The sequence below is a fragment of the Elephas maximus genome, chromosome 2 (assembly GCF_024166365.1).
Source record: "Elephas maximus indicus isolate mEleMax1 chromosome 2, mEleMax1 primary haplotype, whole genome shotgun sequence".
Taxonomy (NCBI): Eukaryota; Metazoa; Chordata; class Mammalia; order Proboscidea; family Elephantidae; genus Elephas; species Elephas maximus.
Window position 1 is genome coordinate 229,418,066 of NC_064820.1, and position 18,620 is coordinate 229,436,685.

Consider the following 18,620-nt stretch of genomic DNA (forward strand, 5'->3'; position numbering starts at 1 on the left):
GTGTACAGGTTAAGTGCTACGGCTACTAACCAAAAGGTTGGCAGTTTGAATCCACCAGGTGCTCCTTGGAAACTTTGTGAGGCAGTTCTACTCTGTCCTGGAGGGTCTCTATGAGTCAGAACTGACTCGATGGAATGGGTTTCATGGATGATGCTGTCCTCTTAACTTATGAGGTCTGACCTAGCCACAGGTGGCTAGGGTCAGCGGGGGAGAGTGTCAGGTGGGTGGCTGGTGTCAGAGATGATGGAGAAGTGGAAATACAAGGACATGATTGAGCTCTGCCTTCTGGGAATTGGCTTTATGCTGCTTCTCATCCACAAAGCTATTGTCTTAGGGGTGCTTGTCTCCCCCTGACTTTTCTTGTCTATTGACTTTCTCTCCCCCTACCAGATGCTCTGGGCGGGGCCTCTGGTTGCAGGGTGCGGGGAGCAGAACTCCAACCCAGGCCATCTGGCTGGTATCTGCCCAACTCTATCCTGTCAGTCTGTAACCGCTCCTCTGATTGATGCTGTGTTTGCTTCCAAGGCCGCTAGAAGGTCGTGCAAGAGAAAGCATCCAAGCGCAGACCTCGAACAAGCTGGATGGGGCATGGGGAACGGAGGGGCTCTGGGTCACAGCTGGCACGTCGACATAGTAGACCTGGAGGTCTTTGAAGTCCTGATGTAGGGATGAATATGAGCTGGAAAGAGACTGTTGAGATGGAACAATGGTTCTGAAAATAGGAGAGTGATATAGAAAGAATAAAGAAGCGGGAGAGCTTGGGAAGGAAACTTGGTTCCTGTCACAGGTGTTTGTAAGTGTTGAGGTGTATTTATAATCTGTTCAGGCCGTGACTGTGGTCTAAGCAGTCACCAGACACTAGGAGCCAAGCCCACCTGGCGGTTTGAGGTGGGAGAAGGTAGTGATGTCCCACAGCTCTGGGCCTGAGGGAGGCCTCGGCTCTGGGAGGTGAGCGGTGTGTCCCCAGGGTACCTGTTGTAGGGAAGCCGAGCGGTTGAGTCCGGTACATCTACAGGGCCCTGGTCCTAGGGTGCTCTTGGAGGGGCTCCCCCTGTGTTGTGGCTGCCTCCTATTTGAGTCTGAAATTGCTGAACCAGTCTGATGTCTGCTCTTTTCTTTCCTTTTTGTTGGGGTGTTAGGATTGGGCATCCGTGGACACTAACGTCTTTGCCAGGACCAAGATAGACCTCAGCACCTTGGTGCAGAAGCTGGACCTGGTCACAAGGAGCGTCACTTCCCTCAAGAGAGGTGAGAGGGAAGGGGAGGTGACAGGGTGAGGTGTTGAGAATGCTGATGGTGGCCTGGGTTTGGGATTACCAGCGTGCATGGGCCTCAGCAGAGTTCAGGTTAACCTGTAAAGCTTTTTTATTGTGGGAAATTTTAAGCATATACTAAAATAAAAAGAATAGCATAAAGAAACTTCACATACCCATCACCTGCCTTCAACACACACATACTGGGTTCTTTGGAAGCCAATACCAGACTTCATAGTGTTTCACTCATAAAACCTTTAGTATGTGTCTTTACAGGCTCTTAACAAAATAAACACAGACGTGACTACGATACCGTTACCACATCTAAGCGAGCTGACAGCACTTCCTTAGTATCAATCAAGTAAAGGTCCAAGCGCACATGTTCATGGTGGTCTCATCAGTGTTTCCCTGTAACAATCAGGGTGTACATAAGGGCTACACAGCACTTGTTTTTCCCTGATGTTTTTCATGATGTGGAACCAGGTCGTTTTGCATGTCCGACGTTTTGGATTTTGCTAATTTAATATGTTTCTCTGCTCCAACTGACACCTTAACCCAAGCTTTCCTCTTGGAACTGGGGGCCTTGGAGGTGGAGTGCAGCACCCACCCACCACTTTCTGGTGGGAAGCAGATTATAAATGCACGTCTAAAATTAAACATTTAAAGGCAGTGACAGTATATAACTGTTAAAAGCTCTTAGTCCCCATGTCCCCGCAGGGCCAGGTGGTCTCTGTTACCTCTGTAACCCCCTGCATCTTCGTACATAGCTGTCATCCTTCTCTGCATCCTGGTCTTTACCGTCAGAAGGCCTTGGGGTTTTAGCATTCACTCTTGGCAGCTGTATGATCCTCTGTTGAACTGACGCACATGATTCTCTTTCTGGTTGGATAATTAAGCAGCTTCCAGGTTTTTACTACAATTCTTCCAGGTTTCCATCTATGTTTCGTAAGCAGCTCTTAGAGCTGTAAGTTATAATTGTTTCCCGGGCTTGATTTTCTGTCAGGCATTCTCTTTCGGGTTACGTTGTCTGCATCATCGCTTTGAATTCTTACTGTTTCACTGGGAAGATGTATTTGCATTCTTTGTGCATTGGATTCCTCCCGTAGACGGTTCCCTAAGACAGGTGCCCAGCAGGCAGCCAGGGTTTGGCTGCTCTCTGCTGAGTCTCGCTGCACGCTCCCCTGGCTGTGCTGCAGAGACCTGCCTGCTCTCAGGGACCCGGGGGCGAGCCACTCTGCCCTCAGCAGCAGCTGGGCGAACTCACGCCTCAAGACAGTGGCCGCAGAAAGTCCCGTTTCTTTGGTTACGAGCACAATTGAACAGTTTTCTGCATAGTCACTTACTTACTCTTCCACGGTTTTTTTTAAGTTACCATAAATCTGAGTAAATTATTCTGCCAGAGAGTGGTAAGCACTGTCCTCAGCCTGTCATCTCTGTGTTCAGGGCTGTGGACGATCACAGGACAGGTGGTCTGTGTGTTCAGGGCTGTGGACGATCACAGGACAGGTGGTCTGTGTGTTCGGGGCTGTGGACGATCACGGGATGGGTGGTTTGTGTTCAGGGCTGTGGACAATGACTGGATGTGTGGTCTGTGTGTTCAGGGCTGTGGATGATCACAGGACGGGTGGTCTGTGTGTTCAGGGCTGTGGACGATCAGAGCACGGGTGCTCAGGTCTCTGGAAGATCACAGGATGGGTCGTCTGTGTGTTCAGGTCTTTGGAAGATCACAGGATGGGTCGTTTGTGTGCTCAGGTCTCTGGAGGATCGCAGGAGGGTTCGTCTGTGTGCTAGGGTCTCTGGAAGATCACAGGATGGGTAGTCTGTGTGCGCAGGTCTGTGGATGATCACAGGATGGGTCATCTCCGTGTTCAGGGGCTTGGACAATTAGTCCTCCCTAGGTCAGGTTTGTTTTAGCTGCTGCCGCTCAGGCGAGCACCCACGCAGTGGTAGCACCTGACCGCGTGGGGACTGGCCTGTGATAGGGGTCCAGGAATTTGTTCTCACTGGAGTCTCTTAATTGCAGAATTCTTGGTGTCGAGAGTCTGGGTGTTCTAGGAGATCCCCAGGCCACCACAGCTGGAACCTGAAGTGTCACATCCAGTCTGGGTGCTGATGGAAAGGGTGCCGAGAGCACTTCCCAGGGAGTAAACTCAGAGAGGAGTGTCCTTCACTAGCCTGCGGAAGGAAACTGGGGCAGGACAGTGAACACCCTTTAATCTGTGAAAGCACGTGAAGGGGGGCGGCTTCACCATGGCCTGGGTCCTGGGCAGCTGACTTTGTGAAAGGGAGGCAATGTGGTACTGCCCTCGTGAGCACTGAGGTTAAAATCAGCTAACTGATGGAAATGTCTAAAATGGGGCTTGGGTGTAGTGCATGCTCAGCCAGTATTTTAGGAGCAGCCTGGACCACATCCTGCTGGATGAGGCTAACCTGGCTACGGGGCTGGTAATGGCACCATTCAGCTCTTTGGAGGTGTCTCAGGTCTAATTCTATGGCCCACTGCTATGTGACTGTGGGTGCTCTGAACCTCGGTCCCTTTGTCCATAAAATGACGAGAGACCTACTCATAGGTGCTGTGAGGCTGAGCTGCAGTTCTAGAAAGATCCAGGCACACCCTTGTTTAGCAGTTGCTGGTCCCTGCTGCTCTTCTCGTGAAGGGTGAGGAGATGATGGGCAGGGGGTTGTATGTTGCTGGAGAGGAGTCTGCATTCTCCTAGAAGGACATGGTTGGATGTTACCATGATCCACCTGAGCTGTGCTCCATTGGGCACTGCCCAGGGTACCACCCAGGGTTCTGCTCACCTTGGGACCAGGTGGAGGAGGATGACCCTGGCTGGGCTTGAAGACAGTGCCTCCCAGCATAACGTGCCAGCCTGTGTCAGCCCTGTGTCTGTTTTGCACGTGTGTGATGTGCCATCCAGCCTGCTGCATAAGCCCAGCCATTGCATGGAGGCAGCATTGCCCACCCCAGCACCTGGACCTCGAGCCAAACTGCCCTGCTTCCTCCATCTGCATCAGCTTCCCCTGGAGAAGATCTCCTGCCCTCGCCCGTGCAGACCCTGTTAGCGAGCCCAGCCCCGAGCCTACCCGTCCTCCCTTCGGTGCAGGCAGGCAACCCAACGTCTTGAACATCCAAAAGGTGCTTTCAAAATTCAGACAGACGTTGTGGAAGTTAGCCCAGAAGGGCTTCTTCACAAGATTAAGTCAACAGTCAGTGAAGAATTTGAAGGTCACAATGGATTGAGTCCTTTGGTAATGTTTTTTTTTTTAAATAAATTCATTTGTTGTTGAGAATATACACAGCAAAACATACATCAGTTCGACAGTTTCTGCAGGTACAATTCAGTGACATTGATCACATTCTTCAAGTTGTGCAGCCATTGTCACCCTCCTTTTCTAAATTTTTCCTCCCCCACTGATGTACACTCACTGCCCCCTAAGGGTCCTATCCAGATGATTTATTTTTTAAACTTACTCTTAGTTGTATGTAAAAACCTTAAAAAGTAAGGGTCCGCTCCACCCCTCCACCCACCCTGCATCCTCTCTCAGACAGACCCTGCACTGGAGAGCCGTGTCGGTGGTTCACTGATGTGTGGATGTCTGGGTGTCCAGAAGGGTGACCAGGGACTGGAGCTGTTTCAGCTCTGAGGGTGAAGGGCTTGGTTTTCAGGTGTGACGGAAGAGGGAGGATGACCCCTCTGTTGGGGACCTCCTGCCTCAAGCGTGCCCTGTGGAGTTCGGTGCAGAGCGCGGCTTCAGCCACCCTGGTCCCTGTGGGGATCCTCGAGACTCCTCTCAGCTGGCCCTGGTGGAGCACAGCACTCTCCATGGTTCAGACCCCCCACCTGCACACCATCCTCATCACTTTGTGCCCTTGTTCTCTCCCTCTTGCATCCCGCCCACCATCTCTGGTACGGCCTCTGGCTTCTATGCCCTGGGCTGTGACTCTTGGCCAGGAGTCTGGTGTGTGGCTACCCCCTCTCCAGGAAAGCCTTGGGCTAACACAGAGCCAATGGGGTGGAGGCCGGAGCTGGCCTCCCCTCCTGCCCCCTGTGGGATGAAGGCCCAGCGTGGTTGAGGGGCCAGAGCACAGATAGGTGCCCAGCCTCCCCAGGTGCTGCATGTGACCCTCAGGTGTGCAGCCCAGGTGTGTTGACAGGCCCGTCTGGTCAAGGGAGCACAGGCCGGAGCCTAAGACTCCCCTCTGCAGGTGGAGGAGGCCCCAATCCTCGGGGTGTTTGTCCAGCGCCGCTGCTGTGTTCTTCTGTTTTCAGCCGTTGTTTTTGGATTTGTCAGACTGGACCCCTGATTGACCTGGTGCCCCGGGTCTGGCTGTTAGGAGAACGAGCCTGTGGCCCCTGCGGGCCTGTGTCTGGGTGGCAGCTGGAGTGGCGCAGGTCGTGCGGAAGGCAGTGTCACTTGCCTGTGGGTTGCCTCTCTGCCCAGATTAGCAGATGTGTCACTTCCCAGGCAGGGGTGGCTGTCCTTACCAACCGCAGCTAGTTGTGTGCTGGGCTGATTAGGAAATATAGCTGCTTTCCAGATCCCTGGCCACGTGCTGGCGTGAGGAGCCCAATGGGGATGCCCGCTGAAGGCTCCTGTCACGTGTGTGCTCACCCCTGCAGGCCCAGGCGGGTAGGGGGGTGGCTGTGTGTCTCCGAGGCACTTTGGTGCTGGCGTCTTTCCCATGTTGTTTCCACCCTGAGCCTCTGAGAGCCTGGCCTGGAGCCGGAAGCTGACTCAGTCTATGTCCACCCCCCTGCAACACACACACCCCCTGCAGGGTCTCAGCTTTGAGCACAGCCCCTACGGTCCCCTTTAGGCCGTCTGGTGGCAGGTGGGGGCACCGTGCAGTGTGAGGATGGGTGGGTGCTCTGTGGGGATGGTGCAGGGCCACCTGGGGCCTTTGAGGCTTGGCTTCACCTCTTTGTCAGCCACAACTCTCCACCCTGCAAGCAACAACCCCCTCCCCGAGCCAATCTCTGCACAGTCCTGGTGCAGGACCTATGGGCTCTGGGCCTACAGTGTGAGCCACCTCTGCTCCTTGGGTGAGGGGTTGAGGGCTGTGTGGCAGGTGGGTGCAGGGTGAGACCCAGGGCCCCTCTGTCCTCATCCCTTCCACACACGGTGTACTCTGCCCTGCAGCTGGCCTGTTCGGTGCAGTGAGCGGTACACTGGCATGGAGGACTGTGCCCAGTGAGGTGGTCAGCGGTTTGCAGGCTGTCCCTCCTTTTTCTGCTGGTGCACATAGCTGGCCCTTATCACCGTTCTGCTCAGAGGAGATGTCCAGTGAGTACATCTGAGAGTTTTCTTTCTAGTTCTGTGTTCCTTTGTGCCAGAAGGTGGCAGGACATAAGCCACTTCTTTCTAAGACACGTACCGGGAGGGTGTCGGAGCAGCGCGTGATCCTGAGACCTGTTTGGGCCCTAAGGTAAAGGCAGGATTGGGCCCCTGGGCCGGTAGGAGCGCAGACACTCCAGGGGCAGAATTGTGTGAAGGGGACTGGGGTCAGTGCCAGAGACTGGGTCTGGGGTGGACAAAGCATGGTCAGGGACGCTGGTGGGGCTGTGGTGGCCAGCTCAGAACCGGGCCTGCCTTGTCCCACCTGGGACGGCCGATCACCAGCTTTGGTAGACTTCTGGGGGTCATCTAGGAGCTTTTGCAGTGGACATGTTTTGAGAGACAGACATGAGGGAGAAAGGTGATGGGGACCTAACCCCAGGGCGGGTAGTTCTGGAGAACGGGAAACCCACACACGGAGCCAGCAGGTTTGCAGAAGTGCCAGGCAGAGAGATGTGGCGGAGGGACATGGCTGTGTGAGAGGCAGACTGGGCAAGGGGTCATGTGAGTGGAGGGGACTGAGGCCGAGGTGGGGACTGTACTGCAGGGACAGTGGGCACATGTGTCCAGCTCCCTTGATTACCACAAACAGCTTTTCCAGATGCTTATACCAGTTTCTACCCTCCTCTCCAGGCAGAATGAGTGCTCAGTGCAGCCGCGTGCAGACCATCCATAGGGGTCAGTGAAGTGGGGCCCGGAGGGCGTGGACACCATGTTGCTGAGGGTCCAGCCCCCCCACCTCTGGTGTGGCTGAGTCCTCTGTATGATGGCCGGTGGCACCAGGGTTTCTCCCTGGAACCTGGCTCTGTGCGGTACTGGCAAGGGCTGCTCGGTAGAGGGCAGCAGAGGAGCACCTTCTTTCAGGCTTCACCAGATGTGGGAGGATAGGCTGGAGCACAAGGCATTGCTCTCGCTCCTGTGAACAGCCCAGAGTCCAAGCTCCATGCAGATGCGGGAGGTCCTAAGTCCGGAGGTGACAGTGAGTGTAATTAGGGACTTTTTTAAAGATGTCTTTTTGAAAGACCCCACTCCTTTCTCTACATCTCTGAAGTCAGGTGTGACAGAACTCCTTTCAAAGGTGCGGTGGTCATAAGACCCCTGGGGGCCACTGTGTCTCAGGTGCCTCTGAGCGCTGTGCTGTGGATACCCTCCGTGGGAGAAGACGACGGGGAGGCGTTGTCTGCACACGTGGGCTGCTATTTCTAACCCAGCATTTTGGGCTCGTGGCTGGGAGCTATTTCAGGCTCCCAGCGTATTTCTGCTGTGGAGCTGCTGAGCACCCCGCCGAGGCTGTCTGCTCTGCACTCACGTCATTGGCAGCTGTGGCCGGAGGCCTGGAGAAGCGTGGGCTGAGGTGTTCAAATAGAAGCAGGGGGCACGGGGCAGGCAGAGGCTGGGGGTCAGTATTTGAAAGGTGCTGCCTCGGGACTGACAGGCCCTGAGCACCAGTGTTACGGTCACCGTGCTGCCCCCTAGTCCCCGTGGTGGGGCGCTCAAGCAGGTGTACAGTGGGGGCTCTGTGGAGTACTCAGCATGATGGTGCTCAGATTGGCCTTGTTAGTTGAAATATAACATGGAAGCCGCCCGGGGCTTGAGGGGCCACCATGGGGAGGCCTCTGCCCTCACAGCCTCCTAACCTGCAGGTGTCAGTCACCGTGAAGGTGGTTTGGAGAAGGAGACAAGATGGGCAGGAGGAACGAGTTTTGTTAAAGGCAGCGAGGGAGGGTCCTCCTGTGGTGCTGGAAGCCCAGACACGTCTGCCCTGGCCCTGCAGCCCTTCCTGGGCTTCCCTGTCAGCCCTTCCCGGCTCTGTAGACTGCCTATTGACCATCACCATGGGTGTCTTTGTAAGAGAGAGGCTTTTCATCCACAAAACTGGTGTTTTGTGGATGAAAAGCCCCCCACACACAATGAAACCTAACGGGGGTGGGGTGTTTTAGAAAATAAGTAACTGTGGCCTATTTTGTAAAGAATTTTACTAACTTTTCTCTAGCATGTCGTCTCTGATTAGGACAGCTTATCTTCTAGTTTATATTTCTCTGAGGTTTTTGTTTTTATGGCCACCTAACTACAGAGCTCTCGGATGCTAACCAAAAGGCTGGCAGCTTGAACCCCCCAGCCACTCAGAGGGAGAAAGATGTGGCAGTCTACTTCCATAAAGATTACAGCCTTGAAAACCCTGTGGGGCAGTTCTACTCTGTCCTATAGGGTCACTATGAGTCGGAATGGACTCAACAACAACGGCTTTGGTTTTGTTAACTACAAAGATGCAACATAAGCAACGAAGAAACTTAGAAAACAAAAAATCAAAGGGGAAAAATCGTCCCCGCAACCACGCCCTCCATGGATAGCCACCGCTGGTGTATTTGTATATGGTCACATCCTACAGGTTCTTTCTCGTATGTTCGTTCTCGTTACTTTGTTGTTACCTCTTTAGCTGACGTAGGATAATTCCATGACCCTGCCAAGTAGCTGCCTTCTGAAGCCAGGCAGCCTGCTACAGGGCAGGCGGTGACAGCATCAAGTGTCAGGACGTCACGCCCTGTGCCTCCCTGGTTGTTCGCTGCCCACTCAACAGATGCTGGTAGTGTGGGTGGGCTGCGACAGACCCTCCGGTCCCTGAAGGCAGCACAGGCAGGCTTGCCTGCTCTCCCCCTCCGCCCGGGTATGTGGCCCCTTGTTCTCTCAGTTCAATTGGTCACCACTGGTCTCATGTGCTTTGGTCCTGCAGTTCAGAGCCAGTTACCACTGGCCTCGTGTACATAGCTGGCCAGTACCCAGGCCACACTCTGAGGTACTCTCTTGAGGGGGCACTATGCCTACCTGCTGCATCTGAGCCTGTGCTGGCCCAGGGTCGACCCCCGCTTCTCCTGAAAAACCTGGATGCTTTTTTTAGTTTGTTTTATAAAGAATTTTCTGGAGTACCCCCAGGCAGCGCCCCTCCCCCGCCCCCGGAGTTCTCTGACACTGTAGAGAAGTGCTGTGCTGCTGTGTGCTAGTTCACGTATCCCTGCTCCCCACAGGAGCTCCCCACAGGATGGGAGCCCAAGGCCCGTCTCTCATCTCCTGTGTATACTCTGTGGAGCCCAGGACTGAAACAGGCCAGCTTGATCTGTGCTCAGAGGCAGAATAGTCTTGATCCTAACCAAGTGCTCCCCGTAAACCTTCCCTCTCCTTCCCCACTGCCCCCCATGCCACGAGCAGGACTCATCTGGTGGTTTCCCTCTCTCTGGGAAAACTCGAGGTGTCGGCATTGAGTGCTTCCAAGTAAGGGTCTGTCTGGGCCGGGCTGGTCACATGCAGCCTGGTCCTGCCTGTGTCTGGCTGCTTCTTTCCTACCTCCATGCTGGACCACCCCTTCTAGAATGTTCACCGGTTGCGCTTGCTCCTGACAGCCCATAGGCAAAGCTGCACCACCTTCCCAGGGCTCGTGGACCACTGCTTCTCATTGCTTAATTGGGAGATGTGGCCACAATGCCAGGAGAAACCCTAGTAGTGCAATGATTGCCTGGGACAGCCCTGTCCAGACCTTGCTGTCTCTGCCCTCTAGTCCTCTGCACAGCAGGGAGGCTCACTTCTCTACCCTACCTGTCCTTTGGAGAGCATCTCCTGTCAGCCCAGTGACCCATCCCTTTTCTAAGCTGTTTTCTGTTGTGTGGCGGGGATGGCCTCGTGCGCACATCTCTGAGCGTGTGTAAATGCACGTGGAGATGAGCTATAGCGGTGGGGTGCCGAGTCAGACGTGCCAACGTTTAATGTGTCGGTAGGCCATGTTGCCAAAGTGCTCCTGAAGACTGCCTGTGGGAGCGCTGCTAAGTCCACAAGGGCACCTGGCTCTGCAGCCACCCAGAGGGTCTCCCACTGGTGCATACAGCAGCATGGTGTCTGGCGTGTGAAGTGGGTACTTCTCTGTGGCTTGGTCCTCACTCCCCATCTACAGTCTGTTCCTAGTCTTTTATTAGGTTGTCTTTTATTTTAATTGGTTTGAACGAACTCTTTACATAGGAAGTAAGTTTCTGTTCTCTGCACTGTAGATGTTTCCCCTTGTTGGTAGTTTCTTTAGAGTTTGTTCATGTAATTGTTTTCCCTGCAAGAGGTTTTAAAGTTTGTTTTCTTTGTGTTCTGCATAGTTTTGTAATTCTTCTGTTTTTTGGTAATACTTGCATGGTTTCATTTTTCAAGTATGTGTTCAGTCCATCAGGACCTTATTTTGGTATACAGAGTAAAGCGGAGGGTTCCAGCTTTGTTTCTTCTGCAGATGACCAGCCCCATAACTGCTCTTCAGATTATGCTTACAAGGACGAGAACGCCGTGAGGAGAAGGTCATTGTTGTGAGCCTGCCCTGGTCTTGTCACCTAAGTTTTGTAAGCTTATGTTAAGCAGCCACATAACCTCAGTTACCTCTTATCAGCTGTGCTGAGACAGTACATAGGAAAAGCTCGGCTTCTTGCTGCTTTTTACAGAAAAGCCGATTACATACTGATTTTCTTTCTTCTCTTATGGTTCCATTAGAACATAGATCATACACTAGCCCATTAACTGCATCCCCCAGCAGCCAACAGCCTTGAAACCACTTTGGTTCCTCCACTTGTCTGGCACTTAGGAGCTCCTGGCAGGTGAGTGATGGAGTTGGGGGAAAAGGTACGCCACTGCAGGTGCAGGATCACGGATGGATGCTGCAGTGAGTGACGGCAGCCTTTGCTGAGGTTTGTTTTCTCAGTTGTCTTGTGTGGGCTTTCCGTTACCAGAATGAAGAGCAGAGGCTTGTCTAGCCCTCACATAGCCTTTGTGTCAGACCCTTTTTGCAGGTGAGAAAACCGAGGCCCAGGCAGGTTAGCTGGTCTCCCTGTCTAGAATCAGAGCTCCAAAGCCAGTGTCCTCGCTGCTGCATGGCACATTTGTACTTCCACCTTCTCTTGTCAGGGCCATACCTAGTGTGTGTCCTGTCCCCACTCCTGGGAACAATGGGAACTGTGTTGGCCGCGTGGCAGGTGACCTCCTGGGCCAGCCAGCACTCTAGAGCATGAAGGGTGGCTGAGGCTATAGCCAGGGCACAGGTCTGTGTAGGGATGGCACAGAGAAGGGCAGCTGGCCTGGGTCAGGAGGGCCTGCCGCCAGTCCACGTGTCACCACTCCTTCCTTCCTTTCCTCTCTGGGGGCTGGACTGGCTGGTTCCAGGGTGACTTGCTGTGCCTTACTGCTTGTTATGGAACAACAAAGAGGGACAGTCGTGGAACCCAACCAGACATGGGGTTCTCCTGCCCCAGACCTCTGTGTCTCTGGAGACCAGTGGGTTTCTCTTCCCCCCTCCCCTCCCATGAGGAGCACTGACCTGGAGTGAGGACCCCTGCAGGTACAGCTCTGCCTCCTCCTGCCCCCTCCCTGAATTGGCCACCGTTCTTACCCTCGATGGGGGGGTGCGCCCCTCAGCAGAGGCTGCCTGGACTGATGCAGGGGTGAGTCTGTCTGGGCTCAGGGTCCGAAACTGGGGTGCCTGCCACCCCAGATATGAGCGCATTCTCCAGATGGGCTCTGCTTGTTTCCTGGGTCTCTACTAGTTTAGAATCTCAGGGGACAGGTGCCAATTACTGGGCTGTCTCAGCTGCCACCCCACACGAGTGCTCACTTAGCCTACTTGGGCTTTGAAACCTGCAGACACTTCCTGCCTCCCCACTGGTGGCTGGGTGCATTGGGCAGGCAGGACACGGGGTGTACATCAGGGGATGGTGTGCTGGGGAGTATAGTAGTGCACTGAGTGAGCACTACACTGAGGGGATATGTTGGGGGCAATTAGGCAGGTGGTGTGCTGGGTTGTGTTGGGGGGACATTAGGCAGGTGGTGTGCTGGGTTGTGTTGGCATTAGGCAGGTGGTGTGCTGGGTTATGTTGGCATTAGGCAGGTGGTATGCTGGGTTGTGTTGGGGGGCCATTAGGCAGGTGGCGTGCTGGGTTGTGTTGGGGGGCATTAGGCAGGTGATGGTGTACTGGATTGTGTTGGGGGGCCATTAGACAGGCGGTGTGCTGGGTTGTGTTGGGCACTGGCCGTCCTGCTCTGGAGCCTGTTCGTTGAGGGCAGGGTGGCCCTGACTTGTCCCCCAGGCCCTTGGCCCTGTGCTGACGGAGGTGATGGCATGGCCTTGCCACTCGCCCTGGGGGCAGCACGAGCACGTGGAGCTCCAGGGGCGGCTCTCGCCGGATGCTTGCTCCTGCAGCATGGGGCTGTGCACATCCTCTTGGCACTTCGGTTCACGGTTTGTTTTGGTGACTAAACCTTTAGACCTGGTGTCACCAACAACCTCCCACTGCATGGTCCCTGGGATTGCTTGTGAGAGATCAGAGGAGTAGCCTGCTAGCCTGGCCACAGGGGCCCCACTGTCAACCGCATTCCCATCCTGCCCATAGAAAGTCCTGTGACTTTGGGCAGATAACTGCCCTGCCGTGTGTCAGTTTGCTAATCTGTAGAATGGGGCTGATTCATAGGGCTCCTGACTGAAACCTCGTAAGTGCTTCTAAAGGTAGGGTGACTGGCAATGAGTTTACTAGACCTACACTGTCCTTCTGTGACTCCTTGGTGAACAGACCTGTGGGGCCCTGTAATGCACTCCTTGGGGACAGGCAGCATTGCTAACACGGCCTGCCATGCAGGATGGGGGACGGCATGCAGCGCTCTGCTTTGACATGCCATCATAGGGGGTCAGGCGTGGCGGGGGACGTGAATTATGAATTATGGCACCCCTGCGTGACCTTGCCCTCCCCTGGAAACCAGGGCAGGGCTTTTTCCCTGCGTGTTGCTCTCAAGGAATGAACTGCTGTTGCTTCTCGAAGGAGCCCTTGCCCATCGCAGCCTTGCAGGGACTGGGCTGTCAGGACAGAAACCCATTTCCCTGCTTTCAATCTCATATCCAGCTTTAGTCCTGCCATCTGCTGGGAACACAGATGTTCCCTCCAGACTGCCACCATGGGCTTCAGAAGGCTCCTTCGAGCCTGGAGGATCTGCCTGGCTCAGGGCGGTGCAGTGGTGAAAGGTGCCACACCATGGCCCCAGGGAGACAGCTTTCACGGTGGGTGGTGGGCCGCAGCTCGGGGGAAGCCAGGTGTAGCTGTGGGTAAGGAATCAGAGCTGGAGTATGTGTTCAGTTCCAGATGCTTCCTCACCCTCTCCCAGCACCCACTTATCAGTGGGAGGAAGAGGGCCCTGGAGGTCGTGAGACGTGGAGGGAAGTGTGAGGTGGTGGGTGCCCAGGTTGGACCACTGTAGAGGTTCCGTGGGGTCTTGGGTACTGGGTGAAGTATGCTCTCGATGTGCCCTGTGACCAGCCCGGGCAGCAGGCACAGGACAGGAAGCAGGTCTAGTTGTAATTGAAGGTGTCCTGCGGAGACCTGGACAGTCGCCAGTGCCCCACATCTCAGGGGTCCAGGTGATGCCTCCTCTGACCCTTCCTGGCCCTCAGCAGCCCTTGCTGTGGTTCACAGGTGCTCGCATCACGTGCCATTGAGAAATCACTGAGACCAGACACTGGGCCAGGCAAATGGGCCCAGCTCTCAGCCTGCGGCTTAGAGGATGTGCAGACTCAGAGCAGTCCCCAGGAGACTTCACTGCAGTGCCCTGGCATGTTTCTTTTCTGCAGGGTCCAGATGGGCCTCCTCGTGAGCGGCCTGACCTTCTCTCTGCCTCATTAGTGACGTGGCAGCCCGTGCTCAGGCCAGCCTGGGGCTAGGTGCGCGGGGTAGAGAAGGCTTCACCTGGGGCCTCCCTGTTGGTAAGCACATGCCTTGGGAGTCCTGGGGACTGGCCAGTGGTAGCTGCCTGGGCCGTTACCTCAAGGATACTGGTATCGGGGAGCAATCCAGCATGTGGCCTATATGATGCTATATGGCACCCACTCGGCAAGGCGCTGCCTGCTCATTCCCAGGCTCCCTTGGCGGGAAGGGCCTCGGGCTCCAGCTCTGGGAATGCCTCGCTTACCTATACATGTTCTCTGTCCTCAGATGCAGAGACGAAGAATCCTTTGCCCAAGAAGGAAAAGCTGAAGCTGAGACGTGAACAGTGGCTGCAGAGTAAGTCATGACTTTGTCTTAAGTGATGGCAACATTGGCCTCGTCCACAGCTTAGGGGTTGCATGCCAGTCGCACCCCACCCTTTGCCCATTTCGCCCATGCTCTGGTCAGGAACCTGGGGGAGCAGATGCTGGGGTGGGGGATGGGGAACCCCTTTAGAGGCTGCCAGCCAGCAGTGGCTGAGGGCCATTTAGGGAGGCCTCAGCAGCGCCCTGACGAGGTCTTTAATGTGACAAACAGGCTCAGGAGTGGGTGGCTGAACTCTGCAAAGTGCTGACTTCCTCTTCCCAAAGAAAATAGTCTCAAGAAATTGCTAGACTCAGCTCCTTGCTTGTAAAAACTGTTTTGTTTTTTGGTTCCCATGATGGATTTTTAATTCCAAAAGTAATACATGTTTCTTTTGAGTATTTCATGGCACAGAAGTCTCTAAGAGGTGAAATCAGTTTCAGGTTAGGTGTGTGTCCTTCCAGACTGCTTTCCATGCATATAAAAATACAGCATGTGTATGTGTACATCGGTAGGTCTCAGAGGGTGCTCCGAGGACTCCTGGGATCCCTGAGACCCTTTTCGGGCACCTGGGGGTCCGTTCTTTTCCAAGCATATGTCTGCGTAAGGTTGGTTTTCCTTCACAGGCTTCCTGCAAAACATGTCACAACAGATTGAATGCCACTTTTCTCAGTATTAATTTTTTTGGAAAATATTATTTTTCATAAGTAATGGGCTACTTATGTTAGCGTGAAGTGTGTTTATCATTGCTATTTTAAAATGAACTAATATTTTAAATTTTTCAGTTTTAATTTTGAATGTGGTTAACAATCAATTGGTATAATCCACAAAAACAAAAGCTCTTTGGGACCCTTAGTAATTTTTAAGTGGGAAAGTGTCTTGATACCAAAAAGTTTGAGAGCCACTGGTATGCAGGCACTTACCAGGGTAGTTGGTAAGGCTACACCAAACAAACTGGGTTTACTCTTTCTCCCTGAACCCAGCTGATGCTCCTGCCTGGTGGGTATCACCTTGGCTAGTTCAGACATGGTGGAAAAGCCTGTTGTGCTTTAGTGTTCAGTCTCATTCCAGGAGTTAGTTTGCATTTACATGTTTTTGACATCATTAAGGAAAAGCCATCTTTTCTTAGTTTGCTACATTTTCATCAAAAAGGTGATGTACTTTTTGATGAAAATGTTTTTTTTGTTTGTTTATTTTCCGTGTGCCTGTTAACATGAGGAGTTGCCTGGATAGATTTCTTATTTTTATTCTATAATAGACTTTATGAAACATGTTTGGTTATTTTATTTTTAATATCATGCTGAATATTTGCTAATGTTTTCTGAAAGATTTTCTCATAAAGATTAATAGTTTTTTTTTTCTTTCTTATTTTTTTTTGTATGGCTTTGCTGACTTCATAAAGTTCGTTTGGAATATTTTCTTCTTTATGTTCTTGCGTAGTTAAAATATCTGCATAAGAATTCCAAGACTTCTTGTATTTATGAGTTCCTTTTTTTTTTTTTCCAAAATCACTGGTTTCTATTTTGCTAATTCCCGGTTCTTGCTTTCTATGGGTCTTTTAAGTTAGTTACCCATTTATTTTCATATTTCCACATGAGAATCTTAAAGGCTGTTAATTGTCCTCTAGATATAGCTTTAGCTACATCTCTCAAGTCCATTTTACCTGGCATTCTATTATGAAAAATTTCCTGTAGAAAAGTTGAAAGAGTTCTACAGTGAACACCCACATAGACCCCACATAGATTCTGCAGTTAGCATCTTACTTAGTCACGTATCTGTTCATCCATCCATTCCTTTGAATCCACCCATCACCTATGTCACTTTTCATGCCTTCCAAAGTGACCTGCAGGCATCAGTACACTTCCCCTCAAATGATCCAGCTAGAGTTCAGTATTTGTCTGTGGTTATTTATTTATTTTAGGTAAAATTTACATACAATGAAATGCAAATCTCAAGTGGGCCTTTCAGTGATTTCTGACAAATACACTTCTGTGATCAAAACCCTTTTCAGGATACAGACCATCCCTCTCTCCCAGAAGCCCCCTGTGCTCCTTCTCCATTGGCTCCTGTCCCACCATCCCAGAGGTTACACTGCTCTGACTGGCTTGTCCATAGCTTTGTTTGCTGTAGTCTTCACATAAATGGAATCCTGCAGGACTTATTTTTTTGATGTCTGGCTTATGCTCAGCGAAGTGTTTTTGAGGTTCTCCTCCGTGCAGCATGCGGCAGCCATTCATGCTTTTGTATTGCTGAGAAGTATTTCATTGTGTGACTGTACTGTTTGTTAGCCATTTTTCTGTTGATGGACACCTGGGCAGTTACCAACTTTAGCAGCTATGGAAAAGGCTGCTATGACCATTCTTTATGAGTCTTTTTGTGGACATATATTTTCATTTCTCGTGGGTAAGTACTTGGGAATGGAATGCTGGGTCAGAGGGTAGGTGTATGTTTAGTTTTATCAGCAAATGCCAGACACTTTTCTGAAGTAGTCATATATCTACACTCCCACCAGCACTGGGTGAGGGTCCTTGTAGCTCCACATCTTCACCAGCATGTGGTGGTGTCTGTCTCTTTAAGCTTGGCCATTCTGGTGGATGTGACATGGTGGTTCATTATGGTTTTACTTTAACGGCCATGAAATGAAAGAGCACTTTCACGTGCTTTTTGTGCATTTGTATATCATCTTTAGTGAAATATGTAGTCAGATCTTTTACGCATTTTTTAATCAGGCTGTAATTCTTTGATGACTTTTAAATTTTCTTCCACACTGGTTGACTTTTTTTTTTTTACTACTTGAGTTAATTTTGGCTCCCCATATTTTCCCATAAAATAATCCTTTGTTTTTAAGCTGTAGAAATTCTTTATATAGCCCAGATACCAGTTCTTTGTTGGATATACTTTGCAAATATTTTTTTTCCCAGACTATGAATGACTTGTCTGTTTATTTTCCTAGTGATATTTTTTGATGAACAGAAACTTAATTTTGAGAAGTCTAATTTTTTTGCCTATATAGTTATTGTTTATATGTATCCTGTTTAAGAAAATGTAATAATAACTCTGACTATAAAAATCAGCACCAAGCTAGCTCCTATGAGGCAGAGGTAAAATATACCCCTGTTCTCCAACTTCTCCACCATTTCTGACACGAGCCGTTCCCTCCAATGGCGCTCTTTCTGTTAGGTCTGATAATTCGTTGGAACAGTCATAGAGCACTCACAGAGGCAGCGTAACTGCAGTAACAACTTTTAACAACAAAGAAGGATATGAACAGAAACAAAGATAAGCAAAGAGCAAGGTTCGGGAGGGGCCTCAGCACAGCACCTGAGTGTCGAAAGGAGACCCCTTACTTCCCAGAGGGGAGCCACTTACCCTTCCTGAAAACCAGTGTGCATTCTGACCCATCAGGAAAATTTCAGACAGGAAACTCTGACCTCACCTGGCAGGCTCGGCTATTGGTCACTCTTCTCAGCTTTCACCCAGGGGTTGGTCCTTACACTGTGCCACCCCTGTCTGGGTCTGCTCATTGACTCCACTGCTTCTGGTACTGTTAACAGCCGCTGAGTCTGTCACTGCCTGCTCTGGGGGCCAACTCGCCTACCACAGCCGTCTCTCATCTTGTGTTACAGCCTTGACCCATATTACAGCTCTTTTATTTGGGTGTAGGAGGTTCTGAGGGCAGGGACCCCAGGTCCAAAGGACGTGTTCTTCGTCTGGTCCTCATTGGTCAGGAAGCTTCCAGAAACCACTGTGAGATTGGCTACTTATATAGGGACAGTCCTTGTCAGTTTCAGGGGGTGACTTTCATAAACCTACCAATCCTTTAGGTGGACCATAAACTGATGACCCTATTAGGTGAATTTGCAAGCCCCTTAGGCAGATAGTAAACTGACCTATCACTTGCAGGCTGCTTATATGGATAGTAAACTGACCAATCACTTGGAGGATCACGGCCCAGCCGATTTTG

At 51.8% G+C, this 18,620-nt stretch overlaps 1 protein-coding gene across 2 annotated transcripts in view; it reads left to right on the forward strand.

Annotated features, from left to right (window-relative positions):
• Positions 1-18,620, forward strand: part of SLX9 (SLX9 ribosome biogenesis factor) — a 55,583-nt gene that overhangs the window by 23,049 nt on the left and 13,914 nt on the right. For both annotated transcript variants that reach the window (XM_049875024.1, XM_049875023.1), the window contains exons 2-3: positions 1,140-1,248; positions 14,582-14,650. In XM_049875024.1, the coding sequence (XP_049730981.1) occupies positions 1,140-1,248; positions 14,582-14,650 (178 nt within the window). The remainder of the gene's footprint in view (positions 1-1,139; positions 1,249-14,581; positions 14,651-18,620) is intronic.